The sequence below is a fragment of the Odocoileus virginianus genome, chromosome 17 (genome assembly GCF_023699985.2).
Source record: "Odocoileus virginianus isolate 20LAN1187 ecotype Illinois chromosome 17, Ovbor_1.2, whole genome shotgun sequence".
Taxonomy (NCBI): domain Eukaryota; kingdom Metazoa; phylum Chordata; class Mammalia; order Artiodactyla; family Cervidae; genus Odocoileus; species Odocoileus virginianus.
Genome location: NC_069690.1, coordinates 53,885,558 through 53,903,494, shown reverse-complemented (window position 1 = coordinate 53,903,494; position 17,937 = coordinate 53,885,558). Strand labels below are relative to the sequence as shown.

The 17,937-nt window shown below is 48.2% G+C and overlaps 1 protein-coding gene across 1 annotated transcript; it reads right to left on the bottom strand.

Annotated features, from left to right (window-relative positions):
- Positions 1-6,111: 6,111 nt before the first annotated feature.
- CD300H (CD300H molecule) lies at positions 6,112-12,327 on the bottom strand (the record flags this gene model as incomplete). Its single annotated transcript, XM_020872733.2, is given in 8 exon segments — positions 6,112-6,209; positions 6,715-6,880; positions 8,437-8,521; positions 10,336-10,390; positions 11,965-12,049; positions 12,051-12,205; positions 12,208-12,273; positions 12,276-12,327. Coding segments are annotated over 8 exon segments (762 nt in total), but the record flags the coding sequence as incomplete, so codon positions are not given.
- Between the last annotated feature and the right edge of the window lie 5,610 nt (positions 12,328-17,937).

Sequence of the window (17,937 nt, the reverse complement as noted above, 5' to 3'; positions counted from 1 at the left end):
TGACGTGATGGTTTAGGGTCAGTTACCCCTGGGATTGACAGGGAGGTCGGTCCAGGTGCAGGGTCATCTCACCCACCTTATATGTTTCTCAATCTTGTCCTGCACAAGCCAGGTCTACTGATTTCCTCCTAAACACTCTCTTCCCAGCTCTGTTCCTCTTCTAGACTCTCTTATCAAGATCAGAGGCCACAATATTCCTGGAACCCAAATCCTGTAGTCCTTGATTTCTCTGACTCTCTCTCTTTCTCCCTCCTTTCCCCCTGGTATTATAACAGCCCTCTCCCCCTACAACACTGTGATTACAGCTGTCTCCATCTCAATTCTCCTCATGCCCTTTCTGTTTGTATGTTATGACTCAATAAAAGAATTTAAGCACCAATTTAGAAAGAATAAAATATAGCTGTGTGCAGCAATATGAATGGACCTATAGAATGTCATACTGAATGAAGTAAGTCAGACAGGGAAAGACAAATATCATATGATATCATACATGGAGTCCAGTTTTTTAAAAATGATATAAAGACACTATTAACGAAACAGAAATAGACTCGCAGATTTCAGGAAAAAATTATGGTTTACCAAAGGAAAAATGTGGGTGGGGATAGGGATATGTTAGGAGTTTGAGCTTAACAAACACATAGTACTCTACATAAAATGGATAGCCAACAAGGATTTACTGTGTAAAACAGGGAACTCTGCTCAGTATCATATAATAACCTATATGGGAAAAGGATCTGAAAATAAATACATGTATGTGTGTAACTGAATCACGTTGCCGTACACTTGAAACTAATATGACATTGTGAATCAAATAAACTCTAATAAACCTTTTTAAAAAGAATTTAAAAACCAAAACATGGAAATAAAAAAGTCAGGAACACACATGCAAAATCAAAATGCGAAATTATACTTTGGAACGTTTGCTTGATTTTTTTTGTTGGGGGGGGACGGAATTTATCATTTACTGGTCTTTTCATGTAGTAAAGAGTGTATCGCTAAACCTCACCTCTCCCCAGCTACCTTTCCCACGAATCAGAAGGTAAACAAACTGCATGTGTGCATATTCAGTCGCTCAATCGTGTCTGACTCTTCACAACCCCCTCAACTGCAGCCCACCAGGTCCCCCTTTCCATGGGATTTCCCAGGCAAGAATACTGGAGTGGGTTGCCATTTGCTTCTCCAGGGGATCTTCCTGAACCAGGGATCGAACCTGCATCTCCTGCGTTGGCAGGCGGGTTCTTTACCCCTGTGCTACCTGGGAAGCCCAAACAAACTGACCAGAAGCATATCATAAGTGATGGTGTCAAGGCCCGAACCCAGGTTTCCCTGGCACAGCGGCCCAAGTATCTCCTCACCATCTGGTGACTCTGAAGGGGAAACAGCCAGGGGCCAACAAGAGGGAGAAGCACAGTCATCAGACCCAGGAAGCAGAACGGGAGGTTTGTTGGTCATCAATTGAGAAACCTGATCTGGACTGTTTCCTACGCTTTCTCCACCCACCAAGATCTCTCCCTTCTCGCTAACTTCCCCTGGGTATCTTCCTTTCCAGAAAAACATTTCTTGAGCTGAAAGCAGTTTCTGCCGGCTCCTGGCTGTGCTGATTGGTGGGAAGAATCAACATGGGCAATGACAACAGTAATTCAGGAAATGCATCTGGTTTTCTGTAGGGGTTCCTGTTGTGATGGTTAATTTTATGCATCTACCCGACTGGTCACAGAGTACCCGGATTAAACAGTGCTGGAGGTGTGTGCGAGGACGTTTCCCAGGGAGATCAGAGTGGGAAGGGGCAGACTCAGTGAAGCAGGTTGCCCCTGACCAATGTAGGTTGCTGTTGTTCCATCCCTAAGCTGTGTCCAACTCTTTGCGACCCCATGGACTGCAGCACGCCAGGCTCCTCTGTCCTTCACTGTCTCCCAGAGTTTGCTCGGATTCATAGCCACTGACTTGGTAAGGTCATCCAACCATCTCATCCTCTGCCGTGTCCTTCTCCTTTTGCCTCCAATCTTTCCCAGCATCAGGATCTTTCCCGATGAGTAGGCTCTCCGCATCAGGTGGCCAAAGTATTGGAGCTTCAGCGTCAGCATCTGTTCTTCCAGTGAATATTTGGGGTTGACTTCCTTTAGGAAGGACTGGTTGGATCTCATCTGATCTCCCAGTGTAGGCGGGCATCCTTTAGTCGGTCCAATGAAGTTAGCCTGATGGGTGGAGGAACAAGGTCTTCAGGCCTTCCTGCCTGGTTGCTTCCTATCCTTGGCTCTTCTGCTTCTCAAACTTTTGAACTTGGCGTGAGTCATACAGACAGCAGACAGTGGTGTTACCAGGTAAGCCAATTCCTTATAATACATCTCTTCATATGCAAACATCCCCTATTGTTCCCTTTTTCTAAAGTGTTGATCAACATAGGTGTGTATCTGGTGGCCCTGTGGGAATTTCCTTCTTCAACTCTCAAGTCTGCTCATGAAGACCTAACTCAGAAAGATTTCCTGCGAGGAACTGACACAGAGATCCCAAACCTCTATGAGGGAAATAAAGCTGATACTCCTGATCCACTCCCCTCCAAAGAAAGGCAATTACTTGGCTTTAAGCCCAGGCAGTAAAGAATCCGCCTGCAATGCAGGAGACCTGGGTTTGATTCCTGGGTTGGGAAGATCCCCTGGAGGAGGGCATGGCAACCCTCCTACGGAGTGACACCCCCAACACACAGACATCCCCCGGAGCTGATGAGCTGTTTGTGTTTCAGAGGGCTGCTAGAGAGGCATGGAGAGCAAAAGGCCTAAAATGTCAAGTGGAGCATTAAATAGCGCGGGAATCAACCAGAGTGAACTTGATCGGGACAGAGTAAAGGGACAAAGTAGGTGATTAAATAGTTACACCACTAGGGGTTGGAAGTAGAAAATAAATGGGTGGTGGGTGCGTGAAACCAAAAGTCACTCAGTCATTGCAAAGTTGCAAAGTCAGACTCTTTGCAACACCATGGACTATACAGTCCATGGAATTCTCCAGGTCAGAACACTGGAGTGGGTAGCCTTTCCCTTCTACAGGGGATCTTCCCAACCCTCAGGTCGAACTTAGGTCTCCCACATTGCTGGTGGATTTTTTACCAGCTGGGCCACAAGTCTTGTAAGTTGATGATTACTCATGAAAGCAGGTTTGCTTAACCACAAAACCAAGCAGGCTTGCTCAGCAACAAAACCATGCAACAGAAGCACAAGACATGCCTCCCCAAAATAAAACGATGGTGGCATGAGCCCCACATCCTGTCCAGTGAGCTCAGTAATTAATGCTTTCTGCACACATAAAAAACAATAATTTGTGGACCTAGCTTGACTGTGTGGGGACAAGAAAACTCTACTACTCAATCTGGAGGAGGAGCTGATGATGGAAACACTACATTTACTCGAGAAAAACAAAGTTCTTCTCCTCTTCCTCACTTTTCCTTTGATTATAAAACTGTAACCCAGTAAGTTCTCAGGCATGATATCTCTCAGCCACCCTTTTGTAAGCCTCACAAGCATCCTATTCTAATAAATCATTTCTTATGTATCACTTTGGTGCCACTGAATTCTTTGCATTAAGACATAAAAGACTGTAGTACCAACAAACAGATGGAGAAATATACCATGTTCAAGGATTGGAAGAATCAATATTGTCAAAATGGCTATACTACCCAAAGCAATCTATAGATTCAATGCAATCCCTATCAAACTACCAATGGTATTTTTCACAGAACTAGAACAAATAATTTCACAATTTGTATGGAAATACAAAAAACCTCGAATACCCAAAGTAACCTTGAGAAAGAAGAATGGAACTTGAGGAATCAACCTGCCTGACTTCAGACTATACTACAAAGCCACAGTCATCAAGACAGTATGGTATTGGCACAAAGACAGAAATATAGATCAGTGGAACAGAATAGAAAGCCCAGAGATAAATCCACGGACCTATGGTCACCTTATCTTCGACAAAGGAGGCAAGGATATACAACGGAAAAAAGACAACCACTTTAACTAGTGGTGCTGGGAAAATTGGTCAACCACCTGTAAAAGAATGAAACTAGAACACTTTCTAACACCATACACAAAAATAAACTCAAAATGGATTAAAGGTCTAAATGTAAGACCAGAAACTATAAAACTCCTAGAGGAGAACATAGGCAAAACACTCTCCGACATAAATCACAGCAGGATCCTCTATGACCCACATCCCAGAATTTTAGAAACAAAAGCAAAAATAAACAAATGGGACCTAATGAAACTTAAAAGCTTTTGCACAACAAAGGAAACTATAAGCAAGGTGAAAAGACAGCCCTCAGATTGGGAGAAAATAATAGCAAACGAAGCAACAAAGGATTAATCTCAAAAATATACAAGCTACTCCTCCAGCTCAACTCCAGAAAAATAAATGACCCAATCAAAAAATGGGCCAAAGAACTAAACAGACATTTCTCCAAGGAAGACATACAGATGGCACAAAAACACATGAAAAGATGCTCAACATCACTCATTATCAGAGAAATGCAAATCAAAACCACAATGAGGTACCATTACACACCAGTCAGGATGGCTGCTATCCAAAATTCTACAAGCAATAAATGCTGGAGAGGGTGTGGAGAAAAGGGAACCCTCTTACACTGTTGGTGGGAATGCAAATTAGTACAGCCACTATGGAAAACAGTGTGGAGATTTCTTAAAAAGCTGGAAATAGAACTGCCATATGACCCAGCAATCCCACTCCTGGGCATACACACCGAGGAAACCAGATCTGAAAGAGACACGTGCACCCCAATGTTCATCACAGCACTGTTTATAATAGCCAGGACATGGAAGCAACCTAGATGCCCATCAGCAGACAAATGGATGAGGAAGCTGTGGTACATATACACCATGGAATATTACTCAGCCATTAAAAAGAATTCATTTGAATCAGTTCTAATGAGATGCATGAAACTGGAGCCCATTATACAGAGTGAAGTAAGCCAGAAAGATAAAGACCATTATAGTATACTAACACATGTATATGAAATTTAGAAAGATGGTAACGATAACCCTATATGCAAAACAGAAAAAGAGACTCAGATGTATAGAACAGACTTGTGGACTCTGGGAGAAGGCGAGGGTAGGATGTTTCAAGAGAATAGCATCAAAACATGTTTATTATCTAGGGTGAAACAGATCACCAGCCCAGGTTGGGTGCATGAGACAAGTGCTCGGGCCTGGTGCACTGGGAAGACCCAGAGGGATCGGGTGGAGAGGGAGGTGGGAGGGGGGACCGGGATGGGGAATACATGTAAATCCATGGCTAATTCATTTCAATGTATGACAAAAACCACTGCAATGATGTAAAGTAATTAGCCTCCAACTAATAAAAATAAATGGGAAAAAAAAGAAAAAAGACTGTAGTACCAGAGCTCTCAGAGCCCCCTGGACGACACCTAACGGTTTCATATTGGGTCTCTCTTTCACCAGGGAAAAATATAATTAAACTAATAACAAGTTCTGTGCTTAGTCACTCAGTTATGTCCGCCTCTTTGAGACCCCACGGACTGCAGCCCACCAGGCTCCTCTGTCCATGGCGATTCTCCAGGCAAGAATCCTGGAGAACCCAGGATTGGGTTGCTATACCCCCCTTCAGGGGATTTTCCCAGCCCAGGGATCGAACCCAGATCTCCCGCATTACAGGCAGATTCTTTACCACCTGAGCTTAAAGCCAAGTCATTGCCTTTCTTCGAAGGGGAGTGGATCAGGAGTATCAGCTTTATATCCCTCTAGGTTTCAGGGTCTCTCCAAGCTCCACAGAAACCTGGGGAATAAGATAGATACTTTATAAAATAAAGCCTTTTATTTTTTGAAGCTCTTAGAGTCTTAAAAAAAGGAGAGATGCCAAAAGAGGATTATAAAAATTGCAGTGTATTTTAAATGTGCCAAGTTCACGAATTGACTTTCTGTTACACAAATGGCCATAAAGTAGAATTAATTGGGCTATAAAATGACTTCTGGATTAAAACTTAATTTGCTGATGCAAGTTCATGTGCCTGAGGCACAGTGAGGCCAAACAAACTGAAACGTCGGAGGAAAGGAAATTTCATTGCAAGAAGCGGAGGCTCATACCCTAGAAATCCTTGAACTCCCTGAAAGACTTCAGCAAAGCATTTTTAAAAGCCAGCTTGAGGGAGGTGGTCGCAGTGTCCCCCATGATCCTCTGATTGGCTGATGAGGAGGAGCAGAGGGTGTCACAGGGGTTCCGTCTACCAGTCCTGAGGCTCCAGGAGACCTGGGGCCGGGTGCTCATGGTTATCAAGTAGTCAACATCTTCCCTTTGGTGGGGGGTTTTCACCCCTGCAAAACAGCTCAGGAAATGTGCATCAAATACTATTGCGTAGGTACTTCAGAGAGAGCTGGAGCAGGGGATAAGAGGGAAGGCCTGACCACCCCACACACACCCCAACCCCGGGAAGGCCCCATAGGGTCCTGCTCACTTACACATCTACTGGTGGTTTGATAGGAATAGCAGCTTCCCTCACTCATGGCTAATACAAGGAAACTGACAGTCATCACCACTTCGAGTTCCAAGCGAGCAGACACGTTTAGCAGGCGGCGCTGGGTCTCTCCACTCCTCCCAGAGAGGAAGACATCCAGAAGAACAGTTAGGGAGCGGCTGCTCAGGGAAGCTGAAGTCCCGGACTGGAATCAGACGTGTCCTCATCTTTCTTACCTGGGTCTAGCCCCTCCCTGGGGAACGGCTCTTTAGGACCTTGATCAACTCCAGTCCGAACTACCCACTGGGCCACAGAGCCCTGATTGTACCTTGAGCTCTGGCCCTGGAACTCCTGGATGTCTGGGTCCGTGTCTGGTCGGTCCCAGGGTGGGAAGGTGACCCCCTACTCAGACAGCTCAGGCTGACGAGAGGGAAGGGGCTGTAGGACTCAGTCTGGAGAGGAACGGCTGTCGGGATGCAACGGGTCTTGTTCTGATGCTCAGGGTGGCCAGGATCAGATTCAGCAGCTGAGAGGCAATCCCGTTGGAGAATTGTTCGTGTGTCCTTGGAGTGAAGCTCTGCAAGAGGCCTCTAGCACCTCCTGGTGGTGGGCTGAAGAACTGCCACAAGTGGGCCCTGGTGTGTGCCGACTTCCTCAGTCGTGTCTGAGCTCCCCAGGCTCCTCTGTCCATGGGATTCTCCAGACAAGAACACTGGACTGGATTGCCGTGCCCTCCTCCAGGGGATCTTCCCGACCCAGAGATCGAACCTGCATCTCTTATGTCTCCTGCATTGCAGGTGGTGTTTACCACTAGCACCACCTGGGAAGCCCGAGTGGTCACCTTCTACTTTTGCCCTTGAGATCAGGAAATAGAGATGCCACATCCACCCAGCAAGGCTTCCGACCGACCTGGGGCTCAGACACGGGCGATGGGTCCCAACAAGGTAAACTACACCTCGACCCAAGCTCCCACCTCCCAGAGAGCAAGAGGCTCCATTTTACAGAGACTGCTTTTGATGCTGGCTGACTCAGAGGGGATCACCCGGCTGGAGAGGGAGGGTCGTCCCAGCCCCTGCGGCTTCTTGACCCAGGCCTTTGCCTCCATCCAGCCCGTCCACCTCCCCACCAGCCAGAGGCTCTCATCCGAGAGGTCGTCTCTGCCCTCCTGTCACCCCACCCTCTGAATTCCGGTCTGGTTTTTTTTTTTTTTCTCTATAAAGACTTCTTTTTTTTTATGTGAACCATTTTTAAAGTGCTTATTGAATTTGTTACAACATTGCTTCTGTTGTTTATGTTTTGGTTTTTTGGCCATGAGGCATGTGGAATCTTAGTTCCCTGACCAGGGATCAAACCCACACTCCCCGTATTGAAAGGCGAAGTCTTAACCACTGGACCACCAGAGAAGTCCCCACAACGCTTATTATAAATCAGTGTTATATCTTTATTGTTTTTAAAAACTCCCATTAGAATATAAACCCATGTTTTAATGATTGCTCTCTCCCCGACACCTAGGAACATGCCAGGCTCTTTGTATTTGGTGAGTGAATGAAGAAATGAAGAGTCGAGAATCTATACCTGGGGGAAAGAAACGCAGGTGGGTGAGATGGCAGAAAATCGGGCCCTGGGGTCCCCTGATGAGCGGTGCTGTGCCTGGGGCTCCCTCCTAGGGAATGAGGGGTTCTGGGTGCCCTTGTGAAATGCTCTCCCTGGTTCTCCCCAGCCAAGCACCAGGCAGGTAAACATCATATAGACACTTGTATACGTGATATAGTTCATTAAACTTTTTAAGTTTTTTTTTTTTTAATCGAGTCTCTGGCTATAAGGTGAAAAGCGACGTGAAGTTCAAGGTCAGAAGTTCTTCTCTAATCTGCTCTGGACAGTATATTGATGGCGAGGGAGCAAGGCTGCAGATTGTCTTGGTCAGACTGGTTCTGTCTCCCCACAAATTGCCCGCTGACCCAGAGGAGGGCACCGAGCAGGCCCAGGAGCAGGGGCACCTTCAGGAAGACCAGGAGCAGGAAGTGGGTGCTGCCCAGCCGGGGCCTGTGGGGGGATGTGGTGAGTTTCTGCTTCAACAGGAGGCCCAGGGCCCTCCCCCATCTTCCTCTGTGTTCAGGTCCTGTGGCCTCAAAACTCAAAATCAAGGTCAAGTCTGGTTGGTATTGAGACTGCATTGGGTTTTAGTAGCGGTATGCAGGATCTTTAGTTCTGGCAAGTAGAATCCTACTTCCCTGACCAGGGGTTGAACCTGGGCTGCCTGCGTTGGGAGCGTGGAGTCTTAGCCACTGGACCACCGGGGAAGTCCCCACTCACCCTTAACAATCGCGTGGGAGAGCATCTTTTCTGTGTAAATGGTTCCGCAGACTCAACCACAACAATCTCAACTCCTAGCTCAGCTCATGGCCAGTTCTCTCACCTCCGGGTCCCGGGACCTGCCCTCACTCCAGCTGCTCACAAAAGCCACATCCTCTTCCCATCCTGAGCTTCTGCTTACTTTCTCCGCCTCCCCGGCCCTCCGCTTGGCTCCCAGCCTAAGGCGGCCCTCCAGGGTCACCTCCGAGATTACACTGGGCCCCTGGGGCTGACCCTGTTGATACCCCACCTCGTTCCCTCTTGGCCCCCGTGAGCTCCTGGCCGCTTGGACAGTACTGAGCCCACCAGTGGTCTCCCACATCCTTGGCCTGAGGGCGATCTCTGGTTTTGGGGTGTATGTGGCTTCCTGCACCAAGCAGGCCACATGTGCTATAGAACCCTCTGCCTGGGCACTCCTCCAGGCTCCGCGGTGAGCTCTCCCCCTTCCTTCAGGTTTCTGCTCACATGTCACTTTTTCTGAGAGGCCATCCCTCATCGCTCTGTATGAAAACTGCCAGCCTCTCCATCTTCTCCCACCACAAGGGCCAGTGTGTGTGGACCACCACCCTGGCTTCCTCACCATGCTGTGGGACCGTCCCGGGGGATGCCCCACAGAGTCTCTCTGAGAGGGAGTGAGCCCCATTGCCAGGGTGACACCTCTTTCCCTGGCGTTCCCTGCTTCCCTGTTCCCTCACCAATATTCCTGGGATCAACTCGCCAAAACGTGTCTTAGGATAGAGTTTGAACAAACCTAAACTAAGACAATCTCTTGGTTCTTTGTTTTCACTGAGCATCTCGGTCGCCTTCATCACACCCCGTCATCTTCCCAAACACCTCTCACCCTATCCTTACACACCTGCTTCATTTTCCTCACCGTGATTGCCGTTAACTGACCTTTCCTCTATTATCTATCTATCATCTATCCAAGTATCCACCTCTCCATCTACCTCTGTTATCTATCATATATCTATCCATCCTGTCACATATCTCTGTCTCTACCAACTATCCTCTGTATGTATGTATCTATCAATCATGCATCCATATCTATCTATATTCATCTATGTACGTATCATCCATCCATCCATCTACCCACCCATCTATCCATCCATCCAGCCAGCCAGCCAGCCAGCCAGCCATATCTAGCTATCCTTCCTTTCACACATCTCTATCAACTGTCCTCTATCTATTCCTATGTGTGTATGTATCTTTGTATCTATCGATCATCCATATCTATCTATCTATCATCTATCTATCTTCTTATCCATCTTGCCATTGCCTAAAATCTACCCATTTGAAAGAAACTTCCAAAAAAAAAAAAAAGAAAGAAACTTCCATGAAAGCACAACTTTGCCCATTAGTTCACAGTCATATTCCTAGCCTTTGGATCAGTTCCTGGCACACAGCAAGTAAATGAAATGTTTGTTGAGTGGTGACTCATTAAGGAAGCCCTGCCCTTGGGAAGAAGCGTGAAGATGACAGAGGACACGACGAGGCCTGCACCTTACCCTTGCTGCTGGCTGAGCGATCCAGAAGTCCACGTAGAGCTGTTGCTACTGAAGGCTGTGATGGAAGGTGGAGTGAAGAACAGTGGAGGGTGAAGAACGGTGTCCTGTCCACGACTCTCCCCAGCCAGTTGCCTGTCACCTGCATCGCTCCCAGTCCACAGAGGACAGGGAACTCACAGAAGGGGCTGGACAGGTGTTCTGGGACCATCACCTCCTCATGCTCAGACCCAGGCCTGACCAACATATAGGAGTATCTCCACCCAACTCCATCCCAACATGTTCTGTGTCCAGGTGACACAACCAGGACCAGCGTCGTTGCCTCTAGCATTAAGCATTTTCCTTTTCCTCACCTTGTTGAAAACAGGAGTGTGTGAAGGTCAGCACAAGAGTTGGACCTCAGGTCTTACCCCCTAGCCAGTGCATCCACATGCTACCCCACCCTCACCCTGTCCACGCTGGCAGAAGACAGCAGAGCGGAAGCTACTGAAGCCTCAGCATCCTAGAGCCTGTGCTCAGCAACCAAAGAAGCCACTGCCAGGAGAAGCCTATGCCCCAGAGCTGGAGGGTTGCGCCCACTTGCCACACCGGGGAAAAAGCCCGTGTGCAGCAATGAAGATCTAGCACACCCATAAATAAGTAAGGAAATATTTTTAAAATATTCTGTTAGTGGTTCCCCAGCCCACTTCCACCTTGTCCGGTCCAGGGGTTTGTGGGCTCCCTGCTGCCCACCACTCTGAGGGTTCAGAGTCCAGAAGAGAAAGGAGCAGAAGCAGAGGGAGGCTGAGGAGACAGAGAGGATGCCAGACAGACAGAGACACAGCACTTATGCACAATATGCACAGCGTATTGAGTGCAGCCCTTTCACAGCATCATCTTTCAGGATTTGAAATAGCTCAACTGGAATTCCATCACCTCCACTAGCTTGGTTCTTAGAGATGCTTCCTAAGGCCCAGACAGGGGCTGGAGGCTTGGGCGCTCCCTCTCAGGCTTTCCCATGCCTACAAACCACTCCCCTCGGCCCCCAGCCCAGTTGCTGGTGCCTCCGGGGAATGGGTTTTCCCTGGGTCAGCACAGCGGTCAGCGGCCAAGGAAAGGCCCAGGGGAAGAGCTGGGGCTGGGGCTTGCCCTTCAGGATCACACAGTCAGAGGGATGAGCCTGGACCACTCAGGGCTCCTGGGTGAGGATCTGGGTTGTTGAGAGGCCCCAATTCTGACAGCAGAAGCCAGGGGAGAGTGAGAAGAGATGCTTTTAGAGTGCCCACCCCCCCACACACACACACACCCTATGCCCTGTGAGCACAGGGAGATGGCAAGAGCCCCTTAGTCCTGATGGATCCAGGATAACAGCGGGCCCTTCCCCCTCTACAGCCTCAGAATCCCCGAGGCCACAGGCATTGTCAGGACCCAGGGCGGTGGCAGAACCTGGGTGTCCCCCCTCACTCTCACACCCTCTTACACACTCACACACCAGACACACACTCACATGCACACGATGCACTTGGCCCTGAAGCTCTGACATACACCACCAGGCCCAGTTCCTCTCCCCTGGGCTGAGATTTCCTGGGACGTCCCAGCAGAGCTGAGCTCAGATTCTTTCACCGCCAGTACCAGAGAAAAGGAGGGTCTTACCTGGGGAGACAATCACTTGAACCTGGAAAAAGGGATCAGGCAGGAAGCCAAGGGGTCCTTCTTCCTTCAGAATCATCACACCCCCCACACCTGTATTTCCCTGCATCGTCTGCAGTGAGGCTTTCCAACGTCACTGTGAAGGCGAGGTCCTCTGGATGGTCCGTGACAGACACCCGGCCGCTCTTCACCTGCACTTCGGACCCGCTGGTCTGCACAGCCCGCTGCCAAAGCGGGAAGCACGCTGTCTGCACCAGTATTTGTGAAATGCCCTGTATTCCTCCTCGTAGCGACACTCCACGCTCAGGGAGCCCCCACAGCGCCCGTCACGGTGCTGGGGCCATTCAGGGACAAAGAGCCGGGAAGACACAGTCAGTCCTCTGTTCACCCTAAAGAGCCTGGGCCAGAGGCGCCTGGGGGCTCAGGTCCTCTGGGAACCTGGAAGTCACCCTGAGGCCAGAGGAAGGAGGGATCAGAAGCCAAGGAGGCAATGGGTTAGCCCGGTATAAAGGTCAGATGAGAGATGGTTTTGGCAAAGTACCAAACTTCTGAAAAAGGATTGTGTATGTAATATACTTGTGTGTGTGTGTGTGTGTGTGAGTCGCTTTGGTTGTGTCTGACACTTTGCAACTAACAAGCTAACAAACTGAGTAACAAGCGTGTGAAGGAGGCCAGAACTCTGTGACGATTGTTGTTGTTTAGTCGCCAAGTCATGCCCAGCTCTTTGCACCCCCGTGGACTATATAGTCTGCCAGGCTCCTCTGTCCATGGGATTCTCCAGGCAAGAATGCTGGAGTGGGTTGCCATTTCCTTCTCCAGGGGATCTTTCTGATCCAGGGATCAAACCCAGGTCTCTGCCATGGCAGGCAGGTTTTTTACCATCTGAGCCAGCAGGGAAGCCCAAATAATCTACTTACTGATCACCTGTCTGTCTGTCCATCCAGCCATCCTTCCCTCCCTCCCTTTCTCTTTCCTTCCCTTTCCCCATCCACCCATCCAACCAACCATTGAGGCAATAGTGTCACCCACAGATTGGGAGCCTTTTGCTTTTGTTTAATGCTCAAATTAACATACAAAATACATTTTTTGCTTCTTCATTTTCAAAAAAGTTTTTGGCTGAGCTGCCCAGCTTGCAGCATCTTAGTCCCCCACCCCGCCCCAGGGATCGAAGCCAGGGCCCTCAGAAGGAAAAATGCTGAGTCCTAACCACTGGACCACCACGGAATTCCCACTTCTTCACCTTCAACATCTTGAATTTGGACACTTGATTTCCCAGCAAGTCCAAGTGGCCCATGGACCTATATTCCGCAAGAGGACGCTGTCTGCTTCTCCCACCAACATTCCCCGGTGCAGTGGCTCCCAAGCAACAGCGATAGTCCCGGCGGGAGAGACCTGGCACTGTCTGAAGACACCTTTGAGGGTCTCCATTGTGGAGCGGCAGGGGGGAGCGAATTGCTCCTGCCATCCAGTGGGCAGAGGCCAGGGATGCTGCTAAACATCTCTCAGTGCACGAGGCGCCCTCCACCACACAGAGCGAGGCGCCCCCAGGTCAGCAGTGCTGAGGTCCAGCAGCCTTGCTGGAGGGGGCCAAATGCCGCAGCCGGAAGACCTCCACACTGAGGCTTGGGACTCACGGCAAGCTGGGGCAGCCGCGCTGAGCCTTCTCTGTGCATCTGCTGCTGGGCTTTGCAAGCGCTGTTCTGTCCAACTCTGACCGCGAGGATGGGAGGGAGGGGAAGGGAAGAGGGGAGGAGGGGCGGGACGGGGCGCGGGAGGAGGGCGACTTCTGGCCTGGACTCTTGACACTTGACTCTTTGAGTTGCCCGGGCCCCAGCCTTCAAGATCTGGGGCCCCGCTTCCTCAGATGAGGACGGGAAACGTGAGGGACACTTGGAGTTCCATCCAGAACCTCCCTGCCCTCTGATGCTCCACCAGACTCTGACCTGGAGCCAGCGTGAGTGACTCCCCCAGCAGCCCCTAGAGCAAGCTCCCTGCCCCCCAGGGCCTCAAAAAGAAACCTTGACTTTTTCTCTCAGACCAGGACTGACCACATTCCCAGCAGCCTTCCTTTCCAGGGGCCCACAGAGCAGGAACACCCCCGCCCTGCCCCGCGCGCCCCACCACGTGGGGCCAGCCCAGACCCCCGGAGAGGCACTGGGCCCACAGTGCATCAGGGCCTCCATACATAAAGGGATATTCACTGGGGACTTAGACGTAACTGACATTGTACTATTAAAAAGCCGGATGCCCTTGGATAGAAAAGTATTTGGTTTGAATCTTGACTATGTCTTTTATAAATGTATATACATATCTTTTTAATTTACTTATTCTGCTGTGCTGGGTCTTACTTGCAGCATGCAGGATCTTTAGTTGCAGCATGTGGGATCTAGTTCCCTATCCGGGGATGGAACCCAGGCTCCCTGCATTGACAGGGCACTGTCTTAGCCACTGGACTTCTGGAGAAGTCTGTTGTCTGTGTGTGTCTTTATGAACAGATTTTGAATAAATTATCTGCACCTTTCTGAGTTTGTCTGTCTTTTTCTAAATGTATTTATTATTTTTATTATTTATTTAATACAATAAATAGTATTTATTAATGCATAAATAATATAATTAATTTTATATAATTTTTATTATTTTAAAAAAATTTTTTACAATGCTGTGTTAGTTTCTGCTGTATACAACATGGATCCGTTATATGTCTACATATCTCTCCTCCTTCTCAGCCTCCCTTCCACCATACAGTCTCGTTTTAATAAAAATTAAGGATTGGATAAGGAAATGGCAACTCACTCCAGTATTTTTGCCTGGAAAATCTCATGGACGGAGGAGCCTGGTGGGCTACAGATCATGGGTTTGCAAGGAGTCAGACATGACTGAGCGACTTCACTTTCACTTTCAAAGATTGGGTTAAGTAACAAGAGAAAATCTTGTCTAATTGATTTGTCCAATTAGTATTAGTTCTCTGCTCCCCCCACCCTTCTCTCTGGTGTATCAAGATGACATTCCTGATTTTAACCATGTTGGGGATAATGACTCCAGTGGCCAGATATAACTTAGGGCTCAGTATATGCTGTCTGTGTGGGAAGCACGCTTTACATCTCATACTCCTCCTTTCCCAGTGAGCAAATACGCTGAGGTGGGCTTTTTACGGGCACATCTCGCCCTCTGCTTCCTTATGCTTCCTCTCCTTCCCATCACCACCCTTTGCTCACACCGTGTCACCCTGACTCGCCCACATGCTCTTCCCCACGTCAGGCCCAGCCCCGCTCACCGGGGACGCAGAGCAGCAGCAGAGCCGCCAGCAGCCGCGTGGCCCGGTCCCCCGGTGATCTCTCCAAGCTCCTCCAGAGCCTGGAGCCTCCTCACCCAGTTCCACTCACTGTTTCCCTTTTCTGCTTTTCTTGGCTCTTTTCTGCTGCCTCCATCAGCCTCTTAGAGCTGTTCTCAGTTCGTCAGAAAATGAGGGAAGCTGGGGCCTTGGGACATCGTGAGATAATGATGCTGAAAACTTGTTGAAGGTCATTCTCACGTAGCACATTTGCATGTGCAGTTCCAGTTGCTGCTTCTTGTGAAGATGATGCCCATCCCATTCCTTGCCTGCGGTTGATGGGCCCATCCACCCTTCTGTAAATCAGTGTTGCCCAGACAGCCACGCCAGTCTCGGTTAAATTCTATCTAGATTTTCTGAGCAATCCTCCTCTTTGTAAAGATAGCCCATTTCCTGTGGCTGGCACAGGCAGTCCCGTGTGATCAAGCACTGACAGCCTTGTCCGGACACAGTCAGCTGTTTGCAGGGCCCAGTGCAAGATGAAAATACCCTTATTCTTGAAATATTAAGAATTTCAGGAGAGGTCTAGTGGCTAACACTCTGTGCTCCCAATGCAGGGAGCCCAGATTTGATCCCTGGTCAGGGAACTGGATCCCACATGCCACAACTAAGAGTGACGCAATGAAGATCAAAGATCCTGAGTGCCATGACTAAGACCCAGTGCAGTCAAATAAATAAAGAAATACTAAAAAAAAAAAAAAAAGAATTTCCAGATGGCAGCAATGGAGTATCAGCCAAGCATGTGGCCCTTCTAAGTGTGAAGCCTGCTGATGCTACACCGACTGTACCCCTGTGAGGCTGGCTCTGTCTTGGCCCTTGATGGCATAGATGAAGGGCATCGTGGAGGCCAGTGAGGCTGCCAAGGACGGAATGGAGGGAGATTAGTTGGACATGATGTCACAGAGAAACTCAAGAGTGCAGTGGGGACCTTGGAGGGTTTTGAGCAGAGGAGTGGCATGATCCCATGTTTGTTTCCACAGCATCGTTCTTGCTGTTAAATGCGGAATAGGGACTTCCCTGATGGTCCAATGGTTAAGACTTCGCCTTTCAATGCAGGGGGCGTAGGTTCAGTCTCTGGTTGGGGAGCTGAGATACCACATGTCTTGTAGCCAAAAACCCAAAACATAGAACAGAAACAATATTGTAACACATTCAGTAAAGACCTTAAAAATGGTCCAGATGAAAAAAAAAAAATCTTTTTAATAAATGGAGAGTAGACCATCCCCTCCCCAAGAAAAAGAAATGCAAATGGCTAAACGGTTGTCTGAGGAGGGCTTACAGATAGCTGAAGAAAAGAAGAGAAGCTAAAGGCAAAGGAGAAAAGGAAATATATTCCCATTTGAATGCAGAGTTCTAAACAATAGCAAGGAGAGATAAGAAAGGCTTCCCTCAGTGATCAAGGAAAAGAAATAGAGGAAAACAATAGAATGGGAAAGACTAGAGATCTCTTCAAGAAAATTAAAGATATCAAGGGAACATTTCATGCAAAGATGACCACAATAAAGGACAAAAATGGTGTGGACCTAACAGAAGCAGAAGATATCAAGAAGAGGTGGTAAGAATACACAGAAGAACTGTACCAAAAAGATCTTCATGACCCAGATAATCACTATGGTGTGATCACTCACCTAGAGCCAGACATCCTGGAACGTGAAGTCAAGTGGACCTTAGGAAGCATCACTATGAACAAAGCTAGTGGAGGTGATGGAATTTCAGTTGAGTTATTTCAAGTCCTAAAAGATGATGCTGTGAAAGTGTTACGCTCAATATGCCAGCAAATCTGGAAAACTCAGTAGTAGCCACAGGACTGGAAAAGGTCAGTCTTCATTCCAATCCCAAAGAAAGGCAGTGCCAAAGAATGTTCAAACTACCACACAATTGCACTCATCTCACACGCTAATAAAGTAATGCTCAAAATTCTCCAAGCCAGGCTTCATGAACCATAAACTTCCACATGTTCAAGTTGGATTTAGAAAAGGCAGAGGAACCAAAGATCAAATTGCCAACATCTGCTGGATCATTGAAAAACCAAGAGAGTTCCAAAAAAATATCTATTTCTGCTTTATTCACTATACCAAAGCCTTTGACCGTGTGGATCACAACAAACTGTGGAAAATTCTGAAAGAGATGGGAATACCAGACCACCTGACCTGTCTCTTGAGAAACCTGTATGCAGGTCAGGAAGCAACAGTTAGAACTGGACTTGGAACAACAGACTGGATCCAAATTGGGAAAGGAGTACATCAAGGCTGTATACTGTCACCCTGCTTATTTAACTCATATGCAGAGTACATCATGAGAAACCCTGGGCTGGAGGAAGCACAAGCTGGAATCAAGATTGCTGGGAGAAATATCAATAGCCTCAGATATGCAGATGACACCACCATTATGGCAGAAAGTGAAGAAGAACTAAAGAGCTTCTTGATGAAAGTGAAAGAGGAGAGTGAAAAAGTCGGCTTAAAGCTCAACATTCAGAAAACTAAGATCATGGCATCCGGTCCCATCACTTCATGGCAAATAGATGGGGAAACAGCAGAAACAGTGGCTGACTTTATTTTTCTGGGCTCCAAAATCACTGCAGATGGTGATTACAGCCATGAAATTAAAAGACCCTTATTCCTTGGAAGGAAAGTTATGACCAACCT